Source organism: Chionomys nivalis, chromosome 5, assembly GCF_950005125.1.
Source record: "Chionomys nivalis chromosome 5, mChiNiv1.1, whole genome shotgun sequence".
NCBI lineage: Eukaryota > Metazoa > Chordata > Mammalia > Rodentia > Cricetidae > Chionomys > Chionomys nivalis.
In genome coordinates this window covers 24,702,110-24,727,119 of record NC_080090.1, presented here as the reverse complement: position 1 = coordinate 24,727,119, position 25,010 = coordinate 24,702,110, and the positions used below count along the sequence as shown (strand labels likewise).

Sequence of the window (25,010 nt, the reverse complement as noted above, 5' to 3'; positions counted from 1 at the left end):
CACCACCGCCCGGCTCAGAGTCCCTGTCTTAAAACAAAACAAAGCCACGAAATATTATGTGGACCTTTTTAGCTCTTTTCGACATTAGCTCCTTGTCATTTGTCAGGGATCAGTACCCAGCTCACTGTCCTCACACTCTTCTCTGTCCCCTTCCTCCCTAGGGATGCGACACCCTCTATTGGCCTCCACAGGCACACACACAGGTAAAACACTCCTATGCATAAATAAAAAAATAAATAAAATCTTTTTTTAAAAAAAAATGTAACTTGCAAGGCTAGGCCATAGAGAGTTCAAGACCAGACAAAGAACAAACCAACCAAAAAAACCACAGAAAGCTCATGAAAAAATTAAATGCGTATTTTAGGGAGCCCCAAAATGGCGTAAGAGAGAACAGCACAGGTGACATTTGAAGCAACCTTCGTATAAGTGACTAGGAGTCTAGAGCTGCCACAAAAGGGATAGGGAGTGGTCTCCATGCTGGACCTGCCAGTGAGCCCCTTCTTCCTGGACTCGAAGACCCAGAACCACAGGACTGAGCCCATCTCCTGATCCCGCTTGGCTCCAGTGTTTCTTCTCCACAGGCCTCATTATTCTATCATTTATTTTCAGAAGGTCTTTATTCTGTAAGGAAATTAAAACTCTGAGCTTACTTTAGATTTCACATTCACTGCAGGCCCAATTTCTAGACAAAAATATGCAATTCTGCGGTGAAGAAAGAGTTCCATGTTTTCTGGCACTGCTGATGTTAGGGGCAAATGGGAGAGACAGAGAACAAGTCCTTGCAGTCTGAGCTGTAGGCCTCCCCACTCTCCAACTGCACAAAGGTGCCTTGAGGTAGAGACCTGAAACACAACCGTGCTTCTGCTTGCTGAGCAATTCTACCCAGAAGGCCTAGGGAGCGGAAAAGCACCTTTGACCAGAGAAACACAACACATTTTGAGGGATGGATTCACCCAGGGCATGCTGTTGAGTTTCCACAAAGATTCCAGTCAGTTGAGGAATGGGGGTCTACTGTTCATTAGAGAGGAATGGGGGTCTACTGGTCCCTAGAGAGGAATGGGGGTCTACTGTTCATTAGAGAGGAATGGGGGTTTACTGATCACTAGAGAGGAATGGTGGTTTACTGATCACTAGAGAGGAATGGGGGTCTACAGGTCACTAGAGAGGAATGGTGGTTTACTGGTCCCTAGAGAGGAATGGTGGTCTACTGATCACTAGAGAGGAATGGGGGTCTACAGGTCACTAGAGAGGAATGGGGGTCTACAGGTCACTAGAGAGGAATGGTGGTTTACTGGTCCCTAGAGAGGAATGGTGGTCTACTGATCACTAGAGAGGAATCCAACACAGATTAACTCATTCTCCTGTACTTCACAAAGCCAGTCAAAGACAAGTAACAGAACAAGGTCTCTCTCGTTTCTTTCTCTGTGTGTGTGTGTGTGGTGGGGGGATGATACAGGCCAGCCAGCAGGTTCACCTACTGAGGGGTCTTCTGCCATGTAGTAGCATCATGCTAAAATCAGGAATGACCCAGCAAACACAATGGCTGGGCCCTGTTTCCTTCCTAATGGAGGTTCTCATGTTGGGCAGTTTTCCTCCCCTTCCCCAGTGGTTCGGCGACTCCCTGCTGTGTTGGCACTCACATGGAAATGGAGAAGCCATGTTGGCTTGTTGCAGAGGAAGTCCCTCATATGAAGTGAACAGTCTGTGGGAATGTCCTTGGCTCCTCAGATGTCTTGGCTGACTTTGAAAGTGTCTTCTAGATCTCAGCCCTCCCAATGGCATTGACTGGCCTGCTGCACACTGCTCCTTTTTCTTTTCTTGAGGCAGGCTCTCCAGGCCCAGAGCTCCCTGCCCTCCTGCTTCAGCCTCTCAAGTCCTGGGATCACAGGCCTGAACCACCATGCTTGGCCCTGCTGCTCTCACCCTCATTATAGCCAACATCTTTTTATTTTTTTTTTAAGAGTGGGAAGGATTTAGGATAGGGTCTCATCATGTAACTTGGGCTGTTCTGGAACTCCCTATGTAGACAGACCGGCCTCTCTGTTCTCTAAATTACCAAACATAACCCGCCCCACCCTCTTCCCTCCCTCTTTTCTTTCTGAGACAGTCAGGCCAAGTATCCTTGGCTGACTTGGAATTCACTGTGGAGCAGGCCAGTTTCCAATAGTGCAGCATTTTCAAGAGGGACCTCATAAAATGAAGCGTCTGACCATACAAAGGGAACAGTTAGTTAAACGAAGAGACAGCCTACAGAATGCAACAAAATATTTGCTAGCTACTCATCTGACACAGGACTGATATCTAGATTACAGAAAGAGGACTGGAGAGGTTGCTCAGCAGTGAAGTGAGCGCTTGTTGTTCTTTCAGAGAACCTGAATTTGATGCTCAGCACCTGTATCAGGTGGCTCACAATCACTTGTTATAACTTCTAGCTCCAAGGACTCTGACGCCTTTGGCCTCCACAGGCACCTACACTGATATGAAGATACACACACACACACACACACACACACACACACACACACTTTTTAAAGAGCAAAAACACTTTCATAAAAAATATACAAAGAGCTAAAAAAAATAAAATAAAAAACAAAACACAAACCCCACAACAACTAGATAACAAAAAATCAAACAATTCAGTTACTAAATGGGCAAGTGCAGAGCTCGGGAGATTGCTCGGTTAGTAAAGTGTCAGCCCTGTAGACATGAGGGCCTGGGCTTCATCCGCAGAACCTGTCCAGCAATCCCAGTGCGGGGCAGCTGCTGTCACCTCATTGCTGAGAAGATAAAGACAGGAGGATTCCTGGAACTCACTGGCCAGCCAAGCTAACCTAATTGGGCTGTGCCCTTGCATATCAACCACTGAGAAAATGTCCTACAGGCTTGTCTGCTATAGCCTGATCTTATGGTCTTCCTCCTCCTCTTTTTTCCCCTTGGCTTTTTGAGACAGAGTTTCTCTGTGTAGTTTTAATTGTGTGAGAACTCACTCTGTAGACCAGGCTGGGTTCAAACTCAGAGATCTACCTGCCTCTGCCTCCCAAGTGCTGAGATTAAGGGTATGTGCCACTACCACCCAATCTAATTTTATTTCTAATAAAATATTTGGCTTTAGAAACAGAATATGTATAGTTTATAGGAAATATTTTATTCCTAACAGAAAACATGATCCTGCAAAGCACCCCTTTGCTTTTCCCCATTTCCCCCTGGAGTGGCAGCTGTGGAACAGGAAACCACCCTATCAACGACTACTGGGACCACGGAGAGCTCAGCTGGTAAAGGCATCTATCACCAAGCCTGAGGATCTGAGTTCAAGCCCTGGATTCACACAAAAGAATACTATAAATAATGTGTAGCAGACTGATATCCAAGATATAGCCCTGCCCTTGCTTGGCCTTCATCCTGAGCAGTAATAAAATACATCTTCAGAGTTATTTATCGATAGAAGAGGTCCACAGAGTGTATATTATTATCCACAGGGAAAAGCTTCAGATTGTCTATTAGGTCCTCCATCTATTTATGCTCTCCAGTGCGCCTTGAGGCTTTACAGATATCACAGAGATTGCCTAGAAGGTGAAAATTTGGTTGAAAACAAACTGATTTCAGGAAACAAAAGTAGACTGAATGTTGGTAAGAGCATCTTCAGTTTATTTTGTCCAGTGAAGTACAAATCAATCCCTAACAGCTGAAGTTGGCCTAGAAAGCACATTTTGACAATGCTCTCCTTACTCTGCGAGGTCAGAAAAAGTGGTCCCTGTATAACTGTGACTAAGACGGTAGTAGAAACTGATCACGGTGGCACACACCTTTAATTCCAGCACTGAACACAAACCCAGGGACAAGACTACATAAGACATTGTCTCAAAAAAGTCAATAGGACATTGAGCGTCTATCGCCACCTTGTGGTAGCCTATTCTTAATCCCAGGTATTTGCAAGTGTTCCAAAATTAAGCCTCCTTGACGAGGAGCTAGGCTATGAGTTGTTTGAAACATCTAGACATAAAAAATCATGTGGGAGGTTGAAGGCAGAAGGCAAAAAAATATTAAAAATACCTAGCATTTGACAGAATTTCACAGTTTATATTTCACAGTATGGACAACGCTCTCTGATGTGGATGGTCTCATTTAGTCCTGATGGCAGTCCTAGAGACCACAGTCTTGAACACATGACAACTAAGTCCAGGGACATGAATGATCAAACTCAAACCCTGTGATATTTTATTAACACTAATGTGTGCAATCTATTTAACTTTAGTATATAGCATTAAGTATGTGCACATACTGTGCAGTGTATTTTACACTCATACCTCCAACTCTGCTATTACTACACACACACACACACACACACACACACCATCTCCTGTAGTAGTGTGGAGTTCACTAGGTCTCTGGAGCTGTTTTGTGTGTGCAGTGGCAAAGCTGTACTGGTTGACTCTTCGGGGAGATGTCTCAGTATAAGGGTACTTCCTGCTAAGCCTGATGACCTGAGTTAATTCCTACGACCCACATGATAGAAGAGGAGAACTAATTTCAGCAATTTGTCCTCTTATTTCCATACATGTATCATGACATATGCATACCCACATACATGTACACACATAAATTAGTGTAACTTTAAAAAACTGTCAACTCACATGAAATCCTCTTTTAAAAAATGATTAATGTGTGTGCACGTGCCGACGCCAGTGCATGGGCCTGAGTTCCACGGTGCGCATGTGAAGGCTAGAGGAAACTTTTGGTGGTTGTTTCTCTCCTTCCCCCTCACTGAGGCGGAGCCTTCCTGGTTTCTGCCGGCTGTTTCTTCAACACTAGGCAGCCTGACAGTTTCCAGGTGACTCTCCTCCTATCTCCATCTGGCAGTGCTAGGATTAGAGACATGCACCACCACACCAGCTTTTAATTTGGGTTCCTTGGATGGGACTTGTAGTTAGGCTTGTATGTCAAGCCTTTTTATCCACTGAGCCATCTCACTAGCCTCCCACTGTGGCCAGAGGATTACGGAGACTGCCAGGCCATCCCCAGCCCCCAGGAATCCCCACTCCCTTTCAGCTATCTCCACCAGACCAAATACCTGTTTAGTCCCTTGAGATTACATCCTCATCAACACTAGCAGAAACGACAGTGGCTCTCCTGTTCATTACTGAAGTTGTTGAAGGTGCTACAAGGATGGAGGTGCAGTGCATGAGAACTCAGGAGCAAAGGCCTCAGCTTTATCTCCAGCAAGAAAGTGATAGCCCCCTCTCTAAGAAGCGACATTTGTAACTGAGCTAGTTTGTAAGATCTCCTGAAGCACAAGGCCTTTATGTGTTCATCTTACTCTTGAACTCCACTTTCTCCATCACTGTTTCCTTACTTAGGATTTGTCGACTGAAATTTTAGTTTTAAAATGTATTTTATGTGCATAGGTGTTTTGCTTGTATGTTTGTTGTGCACAACATGTGTGCCTGGTTCCTGCAGTGGCCAGAGGATTCCCTAGGACTGGAGTTACAAGATGGTTGGGAGCCATCATGTGGGAGCAAACTTGGGTCCCCTGCCAAGCAGCAAGTGCTCTTAACCACAGAACCATCTCTTTACTTCCCAAGTCATCTTTAATTTCCTTCAGGGAGAATTTTCAAACAGAAAGGGAAAACTATGGTGTTGAAAGTCAGCATGGTAGTTACCCTGGGTGGGGGATCAGTGACCAGAAGCAACATTTAGGAATACTGATCATTTCTTCAGCTGGATGCTTGTCAACAGGTGTGCCCACTGTGACATCCCTGAACTCATTACTGTGAAAAACCCTGTCTTGTTTATGTAGCTTTTTGTGTACAGGATAAACAACAATGTGTTAAAATGAGACCTGTGTACCTGGGGTGTTTACTCTGAGAGTCAAAAACTTTTCATTTAATCCTCATATTCTGAGGTCACATTTTACATGGGGAATCTAATCTGAGGTTCAAAAAGCAAAGGAACTAGACCAGAATTCCCAGGTTAACTTCACTGATGTGGGAGGTCCTTATGTATATGTGTTGTTTTTATTGGATAATGAATAAAGCTGTTTCAGCCAATGGCTTAGCAGAGTGAAGCCAGGTGGGAAATCCAAACAGAGATATATAGAGAAAGTAGGTGGAGTCAGGGAGACACCATGTAGCTAGCTGCTAGAGGAGAAAGACATTGTAACCTTACCAGTAGGCCACATCCTCATGATGATACACAGATTAATAGAAATGGGTTAATTTAAGATGTAAGAACTAGCTAGTAATAAGCCTAAGCTATTGGCCAAACTGTGTTGTAATTAATATAGTTTTGTGTGATTACTCGGTCTCTGCCTACACTTCACCATTACACTATGCCTTTCCCTCTTCCTACTTTATGCTGTCTTAACTAGGCTCAGCTACAAAATCTGAGGTAGAGGGAAAGGACTTTCTGGGCTAAGCCAGCATGGGATGCCTTTGGTGGAAGCGAGGGACTTAATTGAGACCCAGACCCTCCTGCCCTCCCCCCATAACTGCTCCTCCTTTGGGACCTATGCAATTTCTTGTAAGTCTTTACAAGTTGATTTTAAGAAAAACACTGCAGCCGGGCGGTGGTGGCACACGCCTTTAATCCCAGCACTTGGGAGACAGAGGCAGGCGGATCTCTGTGAGTTCGAGACCAGCCTGGCTAGTTCCAGGACAGGCTCCAAAACCAGAGAAACCCTGTCTCGAAAAACCAAAAAAAAAAAAAAAAAAAAAAAAACAACCAAACAAACAAACAAACAAAAAAAAACACTGCAAAAGACAAAATCCTCTCATCAGTTTTCTTCTTGCTTGTATAGCCATTTTTGAGTCTCCAAAGGAGAGACTACATAGAACTGACTAGCAGGAGAAAAGGGCTGCTCCCAAGCTGAAACAGATGGCCCTGAAGGTCAGCCAGGAAGCCTGAGCTCTAAGTCAACTGCTCCTCTATTCAGGACTGGGGGATTTATTCTGACTGGACAGAACCACATGAATAGTGCCTATCTCCATCAGTACTGCCTCTCTTCAAAAAATGGTTGAGGTTGAAAGGCCCTAGTTGGCTGCACATGCAGGCAATCATGTGCTCAGGGTGGTGTTCTTATCAACAACTTTCTGCAAGCAAACATGTAACATGAGGGCCTGCTTGCCGTCCAGGCCGCCCAGCTAGCTTAGCCCGGAAATAATCACACAGAAACTATATTCACTAAAACACTGCTTGGCCCATTAGCTCAGGCTTCTTATTGGCTAACTCTTATAACTTATATAGCCCATTATCTGTGTTAGCCATGTGGCTCAGTACCTTATTCAGCGGGGCAGGTCACATCCTGCTTCTTCCGTGTCTGGGCAGGTCAGGGAGGAATGGGCTTCCTTCTTTCCAGAATTCTCCTGTTCTCTTTGCCTTGCCTATACTTCCTGCCTGGCCACTGGCCAATCAGTGTTTATTTAAAATGTAATTGACAGAATACAGAATTGTTCCACACCAAACATGGAAACAGCTTGCAAGGCCATTTTTTATGCACATATGCAAAGAACTTCAATTCTGTGTCATAATGTAAAAGTCATGTATGACAGGGTCCAGGGTATCAGACCAATTTAGGGAGTTCCCTATAGTCTACAGCAAAATTAGCACCGGGCCTCAGCATTTCTCTCTAGCCACTGCTTCCCAGCAGGAAACTGGACACACTCCAATTCCCTTTCACAGCTAAAATTCAAACTGAAGCAAGCATCAACTGCGTTTCTGGAGAAACTGCACTGGGCAGATGGGGGTTGGGTGGGATAGGTGGTAGTCTTCCTATTCCCTTCTTAGGGCAACTAGCCAATTATAGAGGGCATCCACAATCTGGCAGAAAGGGCTGGCAAGATGGCTTAGCAGATAAAGGCACTTGCTATCATGCTTGAGGACCTGAGTTGTTTCAGTGTTAAATTTTTTTTTAAAGGATTGTGGGTTAGCTCAATGATAAAGCACTTGCCTAGCACATGTGAGGGCCTGGGTTCAATCCCTAGTACAACAACAAAAAACTAAGTAACTCAGCTAGGTGTGGTGGTGTATGCTTTTAATCCCAGCAGAGGCCAGCCTGATCTACACAGTATATTCCAGGCCAGCCAGGACTACACAGCAAGACCCTGTCTCAACAGCAACAGAAACATTTGCTTTTAGATTAATGTATATGAATATTTTGCCTGCATATATGTATTGCAGCAAAAGAATGCCTGGTGCCAGAGAAAGCCAGATAAAAGTGTTGAATCCCTTGGAAATGGAGTTACAGATGGTTGTGAGCACGCGCGTGTGCACATACACACACACACAACAATTATCAAAAAGGCAGAAAGCCATGATAGGTTCTTCAGCAGACGAGAGCAGTGTTTAGGAACACTGGTGCTAGAGAAGTACCAAATGATTTAAAGGGAGAAAAAGACCAATCAGGCTAAAAGTATGGGTTGTTTCAGCCCCATTTTCCCCTTGAGTTGTCTGTTGGGCGACCTGGAGACATAAGTCCCATTAATGACAAAAGTGTCTTTATGTCCCAGGTTTTTAAACGGTGGGTGCTGACCACATACAAGGTCAGATAACTAAAGGTGAGGGTCACAAAAGTTTTCTAAATGTGCAATCACCAAATGCATTTCAGAGTCAAAGGTGAAATGAACCTAAGGCCATGCTGGCCATGCCTACCTGCGATGCACTGTGTGATGTCACTGAAGCCTTGGCTGTGAACAAACATGTATGTACGCCTTGCCTGGTGCATGCAGTCACAGCACACACTAACAACACCATCTAAAACAGTTCAGCCTAGGCTCAAGACGAGTATGTACTACTGTATATTACAAACTGCAGTGTTTTGTCCTTTTCTGTTCTCACAGTATGTTGGCTAATTTTATATTAACTTGACAAAGGCAAGAGTCCTAAGAGGAGGGAACCTCATTTGAGAAAGTGTCTCCCTAAGACTGTGCTGTAGGCAGGTCTGTAGGGGATTTTCTTAATTAGTGATTGAGGGGAGGGCCCAGTCTGTCTTAGTTAGGGTTTCTATTGCTATTAAGAGACATCATGACCACATCGACTCTAATGTTAACTCTTATAGAAGAAAACATGTAATTGGGGCTGTCTTACAGTTTAGTCCATTATCATCATGGTGGGAAGCATGGCAGCAGGCAGGCAGATGTGGAGCTGGAGAAGGAGCTGAGAGTGCTTTATCTTGATCCATAGGCAGCAGAAGTGGACTGTGCTCCACGCTGGGCAGAGCTTGAGACCTCAAAGCCCCACCCCACAGAGACACAAGTCCTCCAAGACCACACTTACTCCAACATGGTCACACCTCCTAACAGTGCACTCCGTACAGGCCACACATTCAAACATAGGAGTCTATGGGAGCCATACTTATTCCAACCACCACACAGCCTGCTGTGGGTGGGGCCATCCCTGGGTTGGGTTCTACAAGAAAGCAGGCTGAGCAAGCCATGGGGAGCAAGCCATGGGGAGCAAGCTGGTAAGCAGCACCCTCCGTGGCCTCTGCATCAGCTCCTGACTCCTGGTTCCTGTCCTGTTTGAATTCCTTTCCTGATTCTTTTCAATGATGGACTGTGGATGTAGAAGCAGAAACCCTTTCCTCCCCAACTTGCTTTTGGTCATGGTGTTTCATCATAGCAATAGCACCCAAACTAAGACATCTGGAAACAATGGTTTAATTAGGACAAGCAGGCTTTTAATATTTTCCTATCACCACTCCTCAGCATGTAAATATCAAATTAGTATATCTTTAAAATTGTACTGTGAGAATGATTTTTAAAATTACTGTCTAAAGGGACTGGAGCTCAATGGTTAAGAGCTCTTCCAGAGGACCTAGGTTCGATTCCCAGACCTCACATAGTGGCTCAAGACTCAACAATCTGTGATTCCAGTTCCAGAGGATCTGATGCCATGTGGCCTCCAGGGCAACTAGGCATGTAGTATACAGACATACCTGTAGACAAAACACCTGTAACAAAAACATAATTACTATTTAAAGGGCCTAGTGCTTAAGAGTGAAGGCACAAGGACTTGAGGTCAAATATCCAGCAATCATATAAAAAGCTGGGCATGGCTCAGCCTGCTTTCTTGTAGAACCCAACCCAGGGATGGCCCCACCCACAGCAAGCTGTGTGGTGGTTGGAATAAGTATGGCCCCCATAGACTCATGACTCTAGCAGCACTGGGAGGTGGAGACTGGTGGATCCTGAGAACCCAATGACTAGCCAGCCTAGCCAGATGACAAGCTCCTGGTTCAGCAAGTGACTGCATCCAGGATATAAGGTATAGAGTGAAAGAGGAAGACATCACACCTGCGTGCACACGCGCACACACACACACACACGTAGTGGCATTTCAATTGTATTTTAATAAATAAAGACTGCCTGAAGATCTGAGAGTAAAACAGTCCTACTGATCAGCCTTATATATCAGATTATGGTAACACACCTTTAATATCAGTAGCCATAATGACACACACCTTTAATCCCTGTAGCTACAATAGTTGCCATAGAAACTGGGCGGTATAAGCCTTTAATGACAGTGGTGCACGCCTTTAATTCCAGCTCTATTATAAATTATTATAAATCTATTAGAGGATTATAAAATTGGAGGAAACAGCTCTCAACACAGTCTCACTCTGAGATTCCTGGAGGCAGGATCACCGTTTCAGACTGAGGTCAAGCCAGTGGCAGTCAGCCTTACAGACCAGTGGGACTGTTTTACTCTCAGACATTCAGGCAGTCTCTATTAAATTACAATTGAAATGCCACGACACACACATCATACAACACACATATACACACCCCAAGACAAAAAAACCTAGCAAATTGCTGACTTGTTTCTTTTTGGGGGGAGTGTTCAAGACAGGGTTTCTCTGTGTAGCCCTGGCTGTCCTTAAACTCACTCTGTAGACCAGGGGGGCTTAGAACTCAGAGGGCCACTTGCTGGGATTAAAGGCATGTGCCACCATCACCTGGTGACTTGTGTTTCTTTAAACGTCATTACATTTTGGTTTAGGAATAGAACAGAATTTCCAACAATTCCTGAAACAACCATAAACATGCTCCTGCTATTCTGTACTGCACATATTTATGTGGTATTTTCAGCACTGGTGATCACAAGAAAGTATCAATTAACTATGAAAAAACTGAAGATGCTCGGCATCTTACGTATCAAGTATTCAACCAAGATTTAATTCTTGGCTCTGTTTTGGGGCTGGAGCCTCACATAGTCCAACCTGGCCTCAAACTTGCTATGTACACCTTTAATCCCAGCACTCAGGAGGCAGAGGCAGGTGGATCTCTGTGAGTTGAGGGCAACCTTGTCTAAAGAGCGAGTTCCAGAACAGTCAGGACTACATAAAGAGATGCCATCTAAAACAAACAAACAAACAAACAAAAAAACTGGGCAGTGATGGTGTGTGCCTTCAATCTCAGTATTCAGGAAGCAGAAGCAGAGGCAGGTAGATCTCTGAGTTTGAGGCCAGCTTGGTCTACAGATTGAGTTCTATGACAGTCAAGAAAACACAGAGAAACCCTATCTAACAAATTAAAAACAACCTTTTAAAAATATTTATTAACTGTGTGTGCACATGTGCCATGGTGTGCATATGGAGGTCAGAGAACAATCTGTGAAAACCAAGTCTCTCCTTTCACAATGTGGGTCCCAGGTTTTGAATGGGTCAGCAGGCTTGGTGTGTGTGTGTGTATCTATATGCATGGGTGTCAGGGAACCGTGTGAGACAGGACAATCTGTTATTGGACCTCTACTTTGTACCAGGTTATCTCTGCTGTTTGTGGTTGCATACACCTGGCTAGCCGACTTCTGGGAAATTTTGTCCCCATCTCCCATCTTCCACTGCTAGAATTACAATGCACGTCACCATACCTGGCTTCATGCAGATTCTTGGGATTTAAATTTGGTCTTCACTTGTAAAAAAGCTCTAGCTGTCTCCTTAGCCCAACACTTCTTTCTGCCTTTACCCCACAAGAGCTTAGATTATGAGTGTGCCCCTACACCTGGTTAATTCAGTGTTGAGGATGTGACCCAGTTTCATCCATGCTAGGCCAGCATTCTACCAACTGAGCTACTGTCAGTTCCAACCCAAGATTTTTTTTTTCTTTTTCGAGACAGGGTCCTGTAATCTTGGTTGACTGTCTTGGAACTCTCTTTGTAGACCAATCTGGCTTCAAACTCATAAGATCCACCTGTCTCTGCCTTCTGAGGGCTGGGATTAAAAGCGTGTGCCACTACTCTTGACTCAATTTATTTATTTACTTATTGTTTTTTTTTCTTTTTTTTTTTTACTTATTGTTTTTTTGAGACAGGGTTTCTCTGTAGCTTTGGAGCCTGTCCTGGAACTAGCTCTTGTAGACCAGGCTGGCCTAGAACTCACAGAGATCCCCCTGCCTCTGCCTCCCCGAGTGCTGTGATTAAAAAGGCGTGTGCCACCAACGCCCGGCAAATTCTGTTTTCTATGTGTGCAAATATTCACTGTTCATTTACTCATCTGTGCACATGTGAAGGTCAGAGAACAATTCTCAGGAGTCGGTTCTCATCCTCCACCTTTCTGAGGCCAGGTCTCTTGCCTCTTCTCTGCCATACTGCGTCATTCAGGCTGGCTGGTCTTGGAGCTTCCAGATGATTCTTCTATCTTTGCTTCTCTTGAGGTAGGAGTACTGGATTATAGATTCAAATTACGAAACCTGGATTTTTTCTTTTTTATTTGGGTGTTTTGCCTGCGTGTATGTCTATATACCATCTGAAGAGGCCAGAAAAGGGCATTTCATCCTCAGCGGTACCCTAGGACTAGAGATGTCATGTGGGTGCTGGAAATCAAACCCAGATCCTCTGAAAAAGCAGCCAACACTCTTGACCACTGAGCCATCTCTCCAGCACTCCGCCTTTTTTTTCTAGACAGATTCCTGGGGTTCACACTTGGTTAGGCATGCACAGCTAACACTTTACCTCCTGAGCTAACTCCCCAGTCCTCACTTGTTTATCATACAAAAATTATGCATGAAATTTGAAAAATTCAGAATATAAAAGTATATAAAGTAGATTAAAACTTCTTTCTTCAAAGTGAAGCAGAGTCAGTGGTAGGGTCTGGATCCCTTGGCGGTTTCCGGAACTTGCTCTGAAGGAAAACTCGAGACACACACAAGCCTTCTTTTCTATTCACCGTCTCTCGGAACACATACTCGTTCACCACTTCCTCATAACCTGCATCTGCAAAGAGCTGCGCCAGGAACTCTAGAAGGCAAGCAGTGGTGAGCTCTGAGGGTGAGGACTGAGACAGGCTGCAAGATTGTCTGTTGTTTTTCCTGTAATGCAAACTTCAATGCTAAATTTTATTTCATTTCATTTCTTGCTAAACTTTTCTTCTTTGATTTCCCCTGCTGAGACAGAATTTTACTTTACATCTCTGGCTGGCCTGGCATTTTTTTTTTTTTTTTTTTTTTTTGAGACAGAGTTTCTCTGTAGCTTTGGAGCCTGTCCTGGAACTAGCTCTTGTAGACCAGGCTGGTCTCGAACTCACAAAGATCCGCCTGCCTCCCGAGTGCTGGGATTAAAGGCGTGCGCCACCACCGCCCAGCTTTGGCCTGACATTTTTTTTTTTTTAATATTTATTTATATATTATGTATACAATATTCTGTCTGTGTGTATGTCTGCAGGCCAGAAGAGGGCACCAGATCTCATTACAGATGGTTGTGAGCCACCATGTGGTTGCTGGGAATTGAACTCAGGACCTTTGGAAGAGCAGGCAATGCTCTTAACCACTGAGCCATCTCTCCAGCCCTGGCCTGGCATTTTTAATGCTTCTGCCTCAGCTTCCCCAGTGCTTGGTACAAAGGCCTGTGCTAGTATGCTGGGTTTCTTTCTTTTCCTTCATTCATTTTTTGTTATTGTTTTTTTTTTTTTTAAAAAAAAAAACAAAAACAGGGGGCTGGAGAGATGGCTCAGTGGTTAAGAGCATTGCTTGATCTTCCAAAGGTCCTGAGTTCAATTCCCAGCAACCACATGGTGGTTCACAACCATCTGTAATGAGGTCTGGTGCTCTCTTCTGGCCTGCAGACATACACACAGACAGAATGTTGTATGCATAATAAATAAATAAATAAATAAATAAATAAATATTAAAAAAAATTAAAATAAAAATAAAAAAAACAAAAACAAAAAACATATCCCTACTTCTCATGGTAGGGCCAGCACTCTAGCAACTGAGTTATATTCCCAGGATTCTTTGGTAGCAAATTTGTCTATTTGAAAACAGATCCAATTACTTTTATTCAAGAAGAATTTTGCCTCTGGTCTGGGAAATTAGCCTCCGTTACCATGCTATCTTACGGTTCTCCCTTTGGCCCCATGTGACATGTCTGAGGTCTGTCTACTCTTCCAGCTCACTCATTAGCCACCATCAGCAGAGGCCAGAGCTGGGGTCGTCTCAGCAGGCTCTGGGAGGTGGTGTGCAGCAGGTTTATTCTAAGGATCTGGGACTTGTGTTAGCATGGCCACATTAGCTGCCCCAGCAGCAGTCCACTGATGTGGAGTCAAGTAAACAGAGACACAGACTGAAACATTAAGGAAATACTCCATTCCTCTTACCATCAGTAAAAAAATAGGACCTGGTTCCATCTTGTCTGACATAAAAATTTTCTCCAAGTTTGCTTCCAGCTTTAAATCTAAGCATCGCATGATCATGTAGCCCGTAGTCACGGAACAAGACACTTCTGCCTGGTTTTAGTACCTACAAAAGTAAAGCAGGTTGCAAATAACTCAGAGGAACCCAGTCAAATAAAATACAATCTGATGACATTAGGTATCAAAACGCAGACCTGTGGTAGTTATGAAAGAAAGCATATAAAATACCTTAATATGAATGGTTGCTTTTAAAAAACTTGTCAGGTGTGGTACATACCTGTAATCCCAGCACTCATGAAGCTGAGGCAGGAGTAACATTCTGAGTTTGAGGCCAACCTGGCCTACCTACTGAGTACCTGGCCCACCAGGGATACATAGCAAGAAGACCCTATCTCAAAAAAAAAAAACAAAAAAACAAAAAACAAAATTAAAAAAAATGTCTTGGGGACCACAGTACAGCTTTAGGTCCCACATAAAAGTAAGAACAAGAGACACACTCTGCCTTCCGCAAGGCATAAGACATCTCCTTCATTAGCCTGAGTTTCCAGCTATCTGCTTCTGACAACTTAGCTCTGAAGGGCTCCTGTGTGAGACTCCCTACTGGGTTCCAACCCTGATACTCCCCCCACCCCAAAGTGCTGGGCTCTGGCCTGACCATCTGCTCTCTGTAGCAGGAAGTCTGCACCATGTGGAAGAATAAGGAAAGTCACCCTTTCCTCAGGGAAGACGGTGTGTACACATCTATTCTATACCCTAGGTGACAGGTGTGCCAAGACCCACAGCAGTTCGCCGTGCACAGAGCACTTGTTTTAAAATGATCTTGAACTCTTGATATTCCTGAGGCTGAAGGTGTATGCTGGCATGCTGGCTTGTTTTCAGAGAAAGTTTATAGCTCAGGCTGGCCTTGAACTCATGACAATCCTCCTATCTCAGTCCCAAGTCCGAGGATTACAGGCATGCTATAGCAGCCTCCTGTTGGCCACAGCGGTTTTGAGGAGCACTTAGGAGAGTGCAGGCATTGTGCTGGCACACGCCATGTATCTTATTCAATCTTCCTCAATTGCTACCGTCTCAGAAGCATTATCCCAATATTTCTCAGGCATAGAAACAGGCTTGGAGAGGTGAAGGAACCTGCCTAGGTAGTGAACCAGCTTAGAATCTAGGCTTTCAGTGACTGTACTCTCCACTTAATCACATGCCCTCTCACCTTACGGATCCCAGGTAACTGCAACACCTTCCTTGCTCTGGAGCTGGCCATGGCACTGCACAAACCCAGAGCTTCAGTGGCTGCTCTATGCCAGCAAGTCCTCCCCTTAGACTGGCTATAGTCTACCCATTGAAAATGGGAAGATGCTGGGGCTACAGCAAGGAAGCCAGGGTGGCCAACCCTCAAGTACAGACATCAATCACTAACCTTGTAGACATTTAGTAAGACAAGGTGCATCTTCTCAGGGTGAACTGCTGAGAGCACAAAGATCAATGTAACGGCATCCACAGACTCTGGTGGGATATGGTCAAGAAGGTCATCTTTAGTGAGGTCACACTGGAACACTTTGCATCTCTCTGTATTATATAAAGGATTTTGCTAGAGAGGGGAAAAACAGAAAGAACTAAAGATTTTAATTAACCACCCTGCTGATTTATGTATGAACACGTAGCACTGAAGAAAGATCCTGTTTCTACTTGTTTACTGCTACATAGACTGGTCACTTGCTACTGGGGAAGTAATATTTGACACTGCTACAGGGAACAAGGTAGTATTTCAGCAAACTCTTTTTAACTGAGGGCAGAATATAGTCTATCACTTAGTTAAAACCAAGCATCTCAGAGGCCTGCTTCTCTAGAGATAAAGACTAACGATCCTAACCCAGTATACTTTCTAACGAGTACACTCCTCGCACAGTTGATTGATAGGCTCCAGTACATGTATGAGTATTATAAAGGAAGGGAATAAGCTTTTTTATCATGTAAACAGGGACCTGAAAAAATTAATATGCAAAGCTACTGGGTGAGAATATTTAGTATTAAAAAAAGGATTCATTTATTTTTATTTATGTTTCTGTATGTACAGGTGAGTACAGGTGCCCTTGGAGACCAGATGGCACTGAATCCACTGGAAGTGGAGTGGTTGTTGTGCCCAGATTACAACCTCCAGAGAGACCACTAGAAATCAGAGAAGACCAGACTGCAAAAAGCAAGGTTTTATTGCGAGCTAGCTTGGAACCCCCGTCTCTAACACCCCACCACAGCGAGGTAGAGAGAGGAGTTAAGTGTTCCTTTGTGGGGTTAGCTTTTTGAAAGGCAAAAATCACAAGCAGCCCTTCTGGGCAGTCAGGGGGGTTTGGCACAGGTGCAAGGTCTTTGCTTTCTCTCCCATTCATTTAGTTAGCTTGTTCTTTGTTTTCAGAGAAAGGCCACCTGCCCCTGAGTCAGGCCATCTTTGTCAGCCTCCACCAGGTGGTCAGGTCCTTATGCTTTGGAATTTCCCGAGCGAGTGTGTGTGTGTGTGGGGGGGGGGGGGGCACTTTCTGGGAACATGAAGCTAGTCTGGGGTTTCTAATTTTAAAACATTCTTCTAGGAAATTCCTTCTCGTCCCTTTAAGAATAAGGGATGAGGGCTGGAGAGATGGCTCAGCCGTTAAAGGCTAGGCTCACAACCAAAAATATAAGAATAAGGGATGAGGGTCTCACACAGTCAGTTGTTAGCCACCAGATGAGGGTGCTGGGAATCAAACTCAGGTTCTCTATAAGAGCAGTAAGCACTTTAAACTACTGAACTGAATCTTCTGACCTGCGAAAGGCAATTTTTTTTTCTCTTTGAAACAGGGTTTCTCTGTGTAGCCCTGGCTGTCCTGAAACTCATTCTGTAGGACCACTCTGTCCTTAAACTCAGAGACCCGCCTGCCTCTGCCTCTTGAGTGCTGGGATTAAAGGTGTGTGCGACTATCACCTGACACAAAAGTCACTTTTTAAATGAATAAACTAGATGTTCAGAGTGACTGTCCTCCAAGCCAAGCAACTGCTATCTTGGGGAGTTAAGCTGTGTGTGCACCCTTGCAAAAGGATTCTCCCAGTAAGCTCTCAATAAATACATGTAGAAGAAAGAAAGGAGTTCATGGCAGAAGAAAAGGTATATGTATTTGCATATTTCAATCTTCAATATCCCTGGTAATAAGAAAAATAAAATACTGAGACATTATTTTTCTCAATGATTGGCAAAATCAAAAAATACTGAGGAAATAGAGGAAAGAGTGCCTTTTATATCAATTATAAACTGGCAGCTGGGCAGTGGTGGTACACGCCTTTAATCCCATCAGAGGCAGGAAGATCTCTGAGTCTGAGGCCAGCCTGGTTTACAGAGTGAGTTCCAGGACAGCCAGAGCTACACAGAGAAACGCTGTCTTGAAACCACCACCCCTCAAAAATATACACACACAGCATAACGTTTTAAAAAGGAAACGCGATATTATCTATTAAAATTTAAATATTCACACTTTTCTTCTGAGGGATTTTATTTTCTCCAGTATTTGTCGCAGAGGACTGCGCATATGAGTTTTGAGAAGCACATGTGCAATACTGGTCACATTAACCTGATTTATAAATGCAAACAATCAGAGACAAATCTATAAAGCAACTGATATGAATGAAGTACAAAGGCACTGTACAGTATTTTTCTTGCTTTGCTTTGAATCAAAATGTTTCCATACATACATTCAAAAGAAAATGACATGCATGGTGATCATAGCTGCTAAGTGCTATAAAAGGACTGGAATTAGACAAATGGGCCAAGGACAGAAACAACAGAATAATATATGGCACACCAACCTTAACATAGTCAACTGCCCTTGGAGAAAAGTCACAGGCATAGGCAAAGATATTCACATCTTCTTCCAACAGTGGGAATAAACAGTTCCCAACTCCACATCCAGCTTCCAACAAAATCAATTTTTGACCTTCATACTGAGGAATGAAAACACAAAACATGATAGGACATTAAACACACCAAGCTAAAAGGTTTAGCAGGCAAGAGACAACATCTCTTAACCTCATGAAGCAGATAACAAGCAACAGAACCAGTAAGGAAAAGCTAATACTGGTACCTCACTTATGACCTCAAACCAGGCAGTTCAGTAATAAGAACAACAACTACAAGAATTAAACCAGCATGATCACAATGCAGACACTCTGGGGCTAGCCTTCTGCCTCAAATCCCAGCTCTTCTTTGCCTCTGTAGTCAGTGCTTGGGCAACTATTTCTACAGCTTTGAGCCTCCAAATTTTTCTACAAATGAGAATATTAATGGACTTCATAGATCTGCTATAAAGCTTAAATAGGAGAATGTATGTAAGATTCTTAGAAATGGTTGATCGCTACTATTAACTACCATAAGTAGCCTCAATCTGTCGCTAAAGTTTACTCTGAATCTTTAATATTTCCAACTTTAAGATTAGCTTTAAGTAAGCAGAAAATAACATTAAGAGGCTGGAGAGATGGTTCTGTGGTTAAGAGCACTGGCTACTTCTCCAGAGGAGCCAGGTTCAATTGCCTACATCCACATGGCAGCTGCTGTAATTCCAGCTCCAGTGGACCTGGTGCCCTCTAGAGCTTTCTCACCTCCACAGGAACCAGACACGCATGTGGTGCACGGACATACATGCAGGCAAAACACTTATACACATAAGATAATAAAAATAAACTAATCTAAAAAGAAAACCTTAAAAGTCGTTTCCTACTAAACAGCACCGAAATTGCTAAAATTATTTAAAGCCAAACAGAACGCTCCTTCACAAATAGGACAGGCTCTATAAATTTTCTTTAGGATAGTTCAGTCAGTAAAGCGCTTGCCACACCATGGCAAGGGCTTGAGTTTAAGTCCTGGCATTCACATAAAAAGCTAGTCACAGTGACACATGCTTGGAATCCCAGTGCTGGGAAGGCTCCCTGCGGCTTACCGGCCATCTAGCCCAAGCTAATCTGTGTGTCCCAGGTCCTAGTGAGAGATGCTGTTTCAAAAAACACGGTAGACAGCTTCGGAGAAATGACAGCCAAGATTCACATCTGGGAGCACATACTCTATGCTCGCATTCCAGATGAAGATGGCTCAGGGCCAGCAGAAACCCCAGCCTACCTCCCTACATGATCTCAGCTCCTCAAACTCTCTGGTGGTCCAGTGTCTGTCCTTGAAAAAATTGGTACTGTTTCTTTTGTAAAAAAGGTCCCAATTCTTCTGAGCCTCTTTTTCCAGTTTTTGCTGTTTAAAATCAGAAACCAAAGCTCGGTCTCTTTGCAGCTTGTCCTCTTCTTCTGAGCTAAGAATCCTTGCTTGCAGACTTTGCCTTTGGAAAGAAGCCATTGCAGCTGGTGGGAACACATTCAACGCTGCTAAAGATTCTCTGGTCTTTGACCGGACGAGTACTCGGAGCTGATACTGCAGACACCGGGTTTTCCCAGGTGCATTTTCCCCAGGTGACTTTCAAGCTTCAGCAGCCTACAATGCTACTTAGGAAAAAGATTCTGGTTAGTGATTCTGTAATAGCCTGCCTGTGCTCCATCCCCACTCCTTTGTTCCTGTTAGCCAGGGTCTAGTTATGGAAAGTTGGCCTTGAATTCCCTATGGAAGAAGCCCAGGGGGTCACTTGAACGTACATCCTCCTGCCTCAGCCTTCCAAGTGCTGGGATTGTGGGTGTACCGACTCACCGAGCTAGAGCATTCTTTAGAACTTCTAGAGTTTGGTTCTAAAATAGTCCAAGACTCTGGGGGGCGGGGGGAGGTTCCTGACGAGCTTTTAAGGCGCCGGCTCGATTCACCAAACACCCACCAGATGCTGACCCTACCCAAAGGCCCTGCCGCCCTGCCGGGGATGGGAGAGGTCACAAAGCCCAAGTCCGCCTCTACAGCACAAAGAGACGGCTCTCCACATTCAGAGAGCAGAACTCTCACGTAGCGGACTCCGGTTCAAACCAGATGAGTCAAGTACTACAAGAAATAGATTCGGTTGAGGCAAAGGAACGCTTCCACGAATTGACTGAGTACATGCGAGAAGACAACTCTCATCAACGTTCAGTGCCGTGGAAAATGAGACTTTAAAACGACAGCAGCAGCCCGAACTGAAGGCAGGAAGACTACTGCCAGGTAAAAAGAGGAATCACGGTTCGCTGGGACCGTAGCTTCTTGTTTTCGGAGGTGATGGAGCTAATCCGGAGAGGCCGGAGTTTCTGATCCAAAAAGGCTACACCACCAACCGAAGGAAGCGTGCCGGCCAAGAACTGAAACCCTCACACCGCAGCCATGGAGCGGAGTAGGAAGGACCGAGGGACGGGTCGCTGAGTTCCCAGATCCGTCATCTCTCTCGGGACCCTCAGGATAAACCAGGCCGCAAGGATCTCGGGCACGTCTGGGGTCGTCGGAATCAACGCTCAGCCTCGCATGCACCCACTCCCCTCGCTCGGGGCGCCCGGCCATCAATTCACAGCAAAGGACAGGCCAGGGCGCACTCACCTGTCTGTCGAATCTCCCAACCGAGGTGTTAACCTCCCGAGACGAGGAGGGTCCATTGAAGTTCTCTCTGTTCATGGCACTCCCCCCGCTATTTCCGCTGGGGAGCCGGAAGTCCCTCCCCGCTTCCGGAAGCGCAGCGGCAGTACTTCCTCAGAGTCTCTCTGGACGCGGTGGAGTCTGGTTTCCGGCCCCCGGTGGGCGCGGACTTGGCTCAGTGCGCGCTCCGGAGCTGTGTCCCGGGAGCGAGGTCCTGCGGGCTGCTTGCGCGGGGATCTGGGACTGCGGCCGCGCGAGGAGAGCGCCGATCCCGGTACCAGCCAGTTGCAAGGCCATGAACGGCACGGCGAACCCGCTGCTAGATCGCGAGGAGCACTGCCTGCGGCTGGGGGAGAGCTTCGAGAAACGACCGCGGGCCTCCTTCCACACTATTCGCTGTAAGTGAGCCCTCCCCGTGTTCCCTTCGGCCTCTCTGACCACCACGTGCCAGCTCCGACTCCCTCCTGGCCAACCTCGGCTCTTTAAAGCGTCTCTTCTCTTATCTCTCACCCCAGATCCTCTGGGACTTCGATCTGTTCTTTTATTTTCAGATGGCTCCTCTCAAACCAAATCTCTGACTGCTGCCAACTAACTATTCCTTTACCATACAGTCCTTAAGCCAAACTTTACTCCTTTGGAACGAGGCCCCTTTCTTCTCCTTGTGTCCCCTTTGTCGAATTACTCCACCAGGACTGACGCCCTGGAAAAGACTTCTCGTTTGCCACGAGCCTCATTTACTCCTTTCTGCACCATTCTTTTCCTTTTCCCTTGGGGCTCTTGGTCCCCATCCACATCTACGGAATCTGCATTCTTTGTAGCACCCATGAGATTTTCTCTTCCTCTTTCTGTGCTTCTTTTGACACATTTTGTTGTTGGTTGAGACTGTCTTAATGTAGGCTCTGCTGGCCTAGAACTCACTGTATATCTCAGGCCAGTCCTGAACATGCTGTAGGACTGCCTCAGTCTCTGTAGTGCCTAAATTATGGCCCTGACCTACCATGCCTAGCTGACATTAATGTCTTCAAGTCACCTACACCACCCTATAGGCCAACTCACTTGTGGGGGAAGAATAAAATTCGAGTTTGTGGACCGGGCATAAGTTAAAGCTTGATCTATGTTTGGAAAATGAAGACAGCAGCGTAAGGAATATGGAAATAGTCATTATGTTGGGCCTTTTCCTACATGATTATAGACTCAGAGGGCTACTTACACTGTGTCCTGAGTAAAGATTCGGCTGACCGAGCACACCCCTCTCTGATTCACAGGCTTCTGGTTTCCGGTAGCGTTAACACCAGTTAGGACATGCTCCGTCACGGGAGCTAATAAATGTGACTCAACACATCGGAAGGGGGTGTGTGGCGTGTTAGATACAAAAGTCTCATCTTTGTGTGGCCCCTTGTCATGCCGTTTCTGTGCTTCCCACTGACAGCAGAGCCAGCTGTTTGAACGAAGCAATACTGGGGGAAGTGATAAGACTATCGTTTTTTTTTTTTTTCCACTGAGGAGCAGTACGATAAGTGAGAATCTGCACGTGTGTGCCTGGCCTGAAGTGTGAGGCAGGTGTGTGATAACAGGAAGTAAAATGGCTCTTCCGATTGTGTCATTTGTAAGAATAAGCAAGATAACTTCTGGAGTTCGCCCGTCTGCTTCTGAATATATCTAGAAGTATCTTTTTCAAAATGAGAGAGCTTGAGTGTGGCAGGTTCTACTTTTGACCGTTTCTATGCAGAAAGAAGCCAGCCTCGTGTGGCCTCCTGTGTCTCATGTCGATTTGCAGCCAGAATGTTTGCTCTGTGGCTTCTGTGCACACAGTTCTAATAATTCTCGTATTGTGGAAGATAGATGTTAGCTGTCTCTTGGAATATGGAAATATCTTGCATTAACATAAGGGTGTATGAGTTCCAGCTCCCTACACTAAAATAATAATGTCGTTGAAGGCAACATATGTAGAGGTAGGTATTCTTGACTTGGTAATTATTGAATTGGATGGCAGTATTTTTGGCTCATTGTTCTAGTCTCTATACTTTAGCATATATAAAGTTTTCTATGATGTAATTTTTTCTTTTTTCTTTTTTTTTTAAGAATTTTAAATGATGGGGCTGGGCAGTTGGCTTAGTTTATGAAATGCTTACTATGAACGGATGGGTGTCTGATTTGGATTTCTAGAACCCACATAAAAGTGACACAGTGTGGTAGTAAACAGCTGTCATCCCAGTGCTGGGAACGTCGAGACAGAAGGATCATGTGCGACTCGCTGACCTCACTTACTCTGTGAGTTCCAGGCCAATGAGAGACTCTGTCTCAGAACAAGACAACCCGCACAGTGGTGGTGCACGCCTTTAATCCTAGCCCTCAGGAGGTAGAGGTAGTCAGATCTCTGTGAGTTCACAGCCGGCCTGGCCTCCAGAGCAGCTTCAGGACAGCCAGGGCTACTCAAGAGAAACCCTGTCTTGAAAAACCAAAACCAACCAAAAAAAAAAACACCCCAAAAACCCCACAATAACAAAAAGACTAACAGTACCTGAGAGACTAAAATCCTACAGATATATGTACCCATGTACATACAGGAACATACATACATCCATGAAAGAATCCTCAACAATTTTTATTTAAGTAATACAGTTTTTAATTTGAAATTAAAATGCCCCAGAAGTTCTTATATTCAGTCCCCCAATGAGAAATTTTCTTTCTTTCCTTTAGATGATTTTAAGCCAGCATCGATAGACACTTCCTGTGAAGGAGAGCTCCAGGTTGGCAAAGGAGATGAAGTCACAATCACACTGCCACACATTCCTGTGAGTTGTTTCCCTCGTTGACTTAGTAGAATGAATCCTTGTATTTTATTTAGTTTGAATTTCCTTCTGTTTATTTATTTATTTAGATTTTTAATAAGTCAATGTAAGTAAAATTGGAATTTAGGGGTTGGGTGGGTAGTAACTCATGTGTCATGGGACTTGGTTTAAGGTAGTTCTTTGCCCTTGTTCCTGAACCCACCTCTCCTGAGCATGCAGTACAGTAGGTAGGTTTCCATCTGGACAGTAGCCCCTCTGCTAGACATACATAGAGTTTCTCCCATACTGTTCTGGAGAGAAAGGCCCCATGTGCCATGTGTAACCATAGCAACTTCTGAACACTAGGCAGCCAGAAGGCAGGTAGGAGCCAGAGGGGCATCTTTATATATGGTAAGGGTTCCGTGCAGGCTGATGGTCCCAGGAAGGAACTAAAGGTTTGGAACATTGCTAATTTAAGGATGAAGTTAAAAGCTGCACCAGGGACTTGGAAGAAAAGATTTTGTAAAGCTCTCTTCAGGGCAGCACTTTGGGTCTGTAGCTGCAGCTCAGTGGTAGAGGACTTGCTTTGCATGATGAGATCCTAGGTTCAATCCCCAGCCAAAGGAAAACTGAAGTGTGTGTTAACAGTGCTTTGGCCTGGGGAGATGGCCCAGAATAAAGGGCACAAACATGAGGACTGGAGTTGCGTCCTCAGAATCCATGTAGAAAGCATGGCAAACATGGCAGCTGCCCATGGTCCCACATTTACAGAAGTAGGGAACAGATATCCATGGGGCATGGTGGCTAGCTCGACTTAGTGGGGTTCAGCAAGAGACCCTGCCTGTAGAGCAGTTGAGGAAAGTACCTGATGTCAACTTTGAGCCTCCAGGGGTTGTATGCACGCGTGCACACACATCTACCTCCACACAAGGAAACAAGCACACGTGCAAGTACACCGCACACACGAAAGAGGTTCTTAGCGCATTCCACAGCTCTGTGTAACTGTTGACAGAATGGCCTGTATACCTCTGAGCTGAGGAAAAACAACAGTCTGTTCATGCAGACTCCTCTTTTCTTGCATGTTACT

The 25,010-nt window shown here is 44.9% G+C and overlaps 2 protein-coding genes across 2 annotated transcripts in view; one reads left to right on the top strand and one right to left on the bottom strand.

The window, feature by feature from the left end:
* Positions 1-10,133: 10,133 nt before the first annotated feature.
* On the bottom strand, positions 10,134-21,228 carry Mettl6 (methyltransferase 6, tRNA N3-cytidine). The gene is made up of 6 exons (XM_057769340.1): positions 21,117-21,228; positions 19,746-20,113; positions 18,443-18,577; positions 16,032-16,202; positions 14,582-14,723; positions 10,134-13,227 (listed from the first exon to the last, which is right to left on the bottom strand). Exons 2-6 carry the CDS (start codon positions 19,968-19,970, stop codon positions 13,052-13,054), a joined length of 849 nt encoding a protein of 282 aa, XP_057625323.1. The 5' UTR covers positions 19,971-20,113; positions 21,117-21,228; the 3' UTR covers positions 10,134-13,051.
* Eaf1 (ELL associated factor 1) overlaps positions 21,190-25,010 on the top strand; it is a 19,359-nt gene continuing 15,538 nt past the window's right edge. The window contains exons 1-2 of the mRNA XM_057769339.1: positions 21,190-21,550; positions 23,853-23,947. Of these exons, the coding sequence (XP_057625322.1) occupies positions 21,190-21,550; positions 23,853-23,947 (456 nt within the window). The remainder of the gene's footprint in view (positions 21,551-23,852; positions 23,948-25,010) is intronic.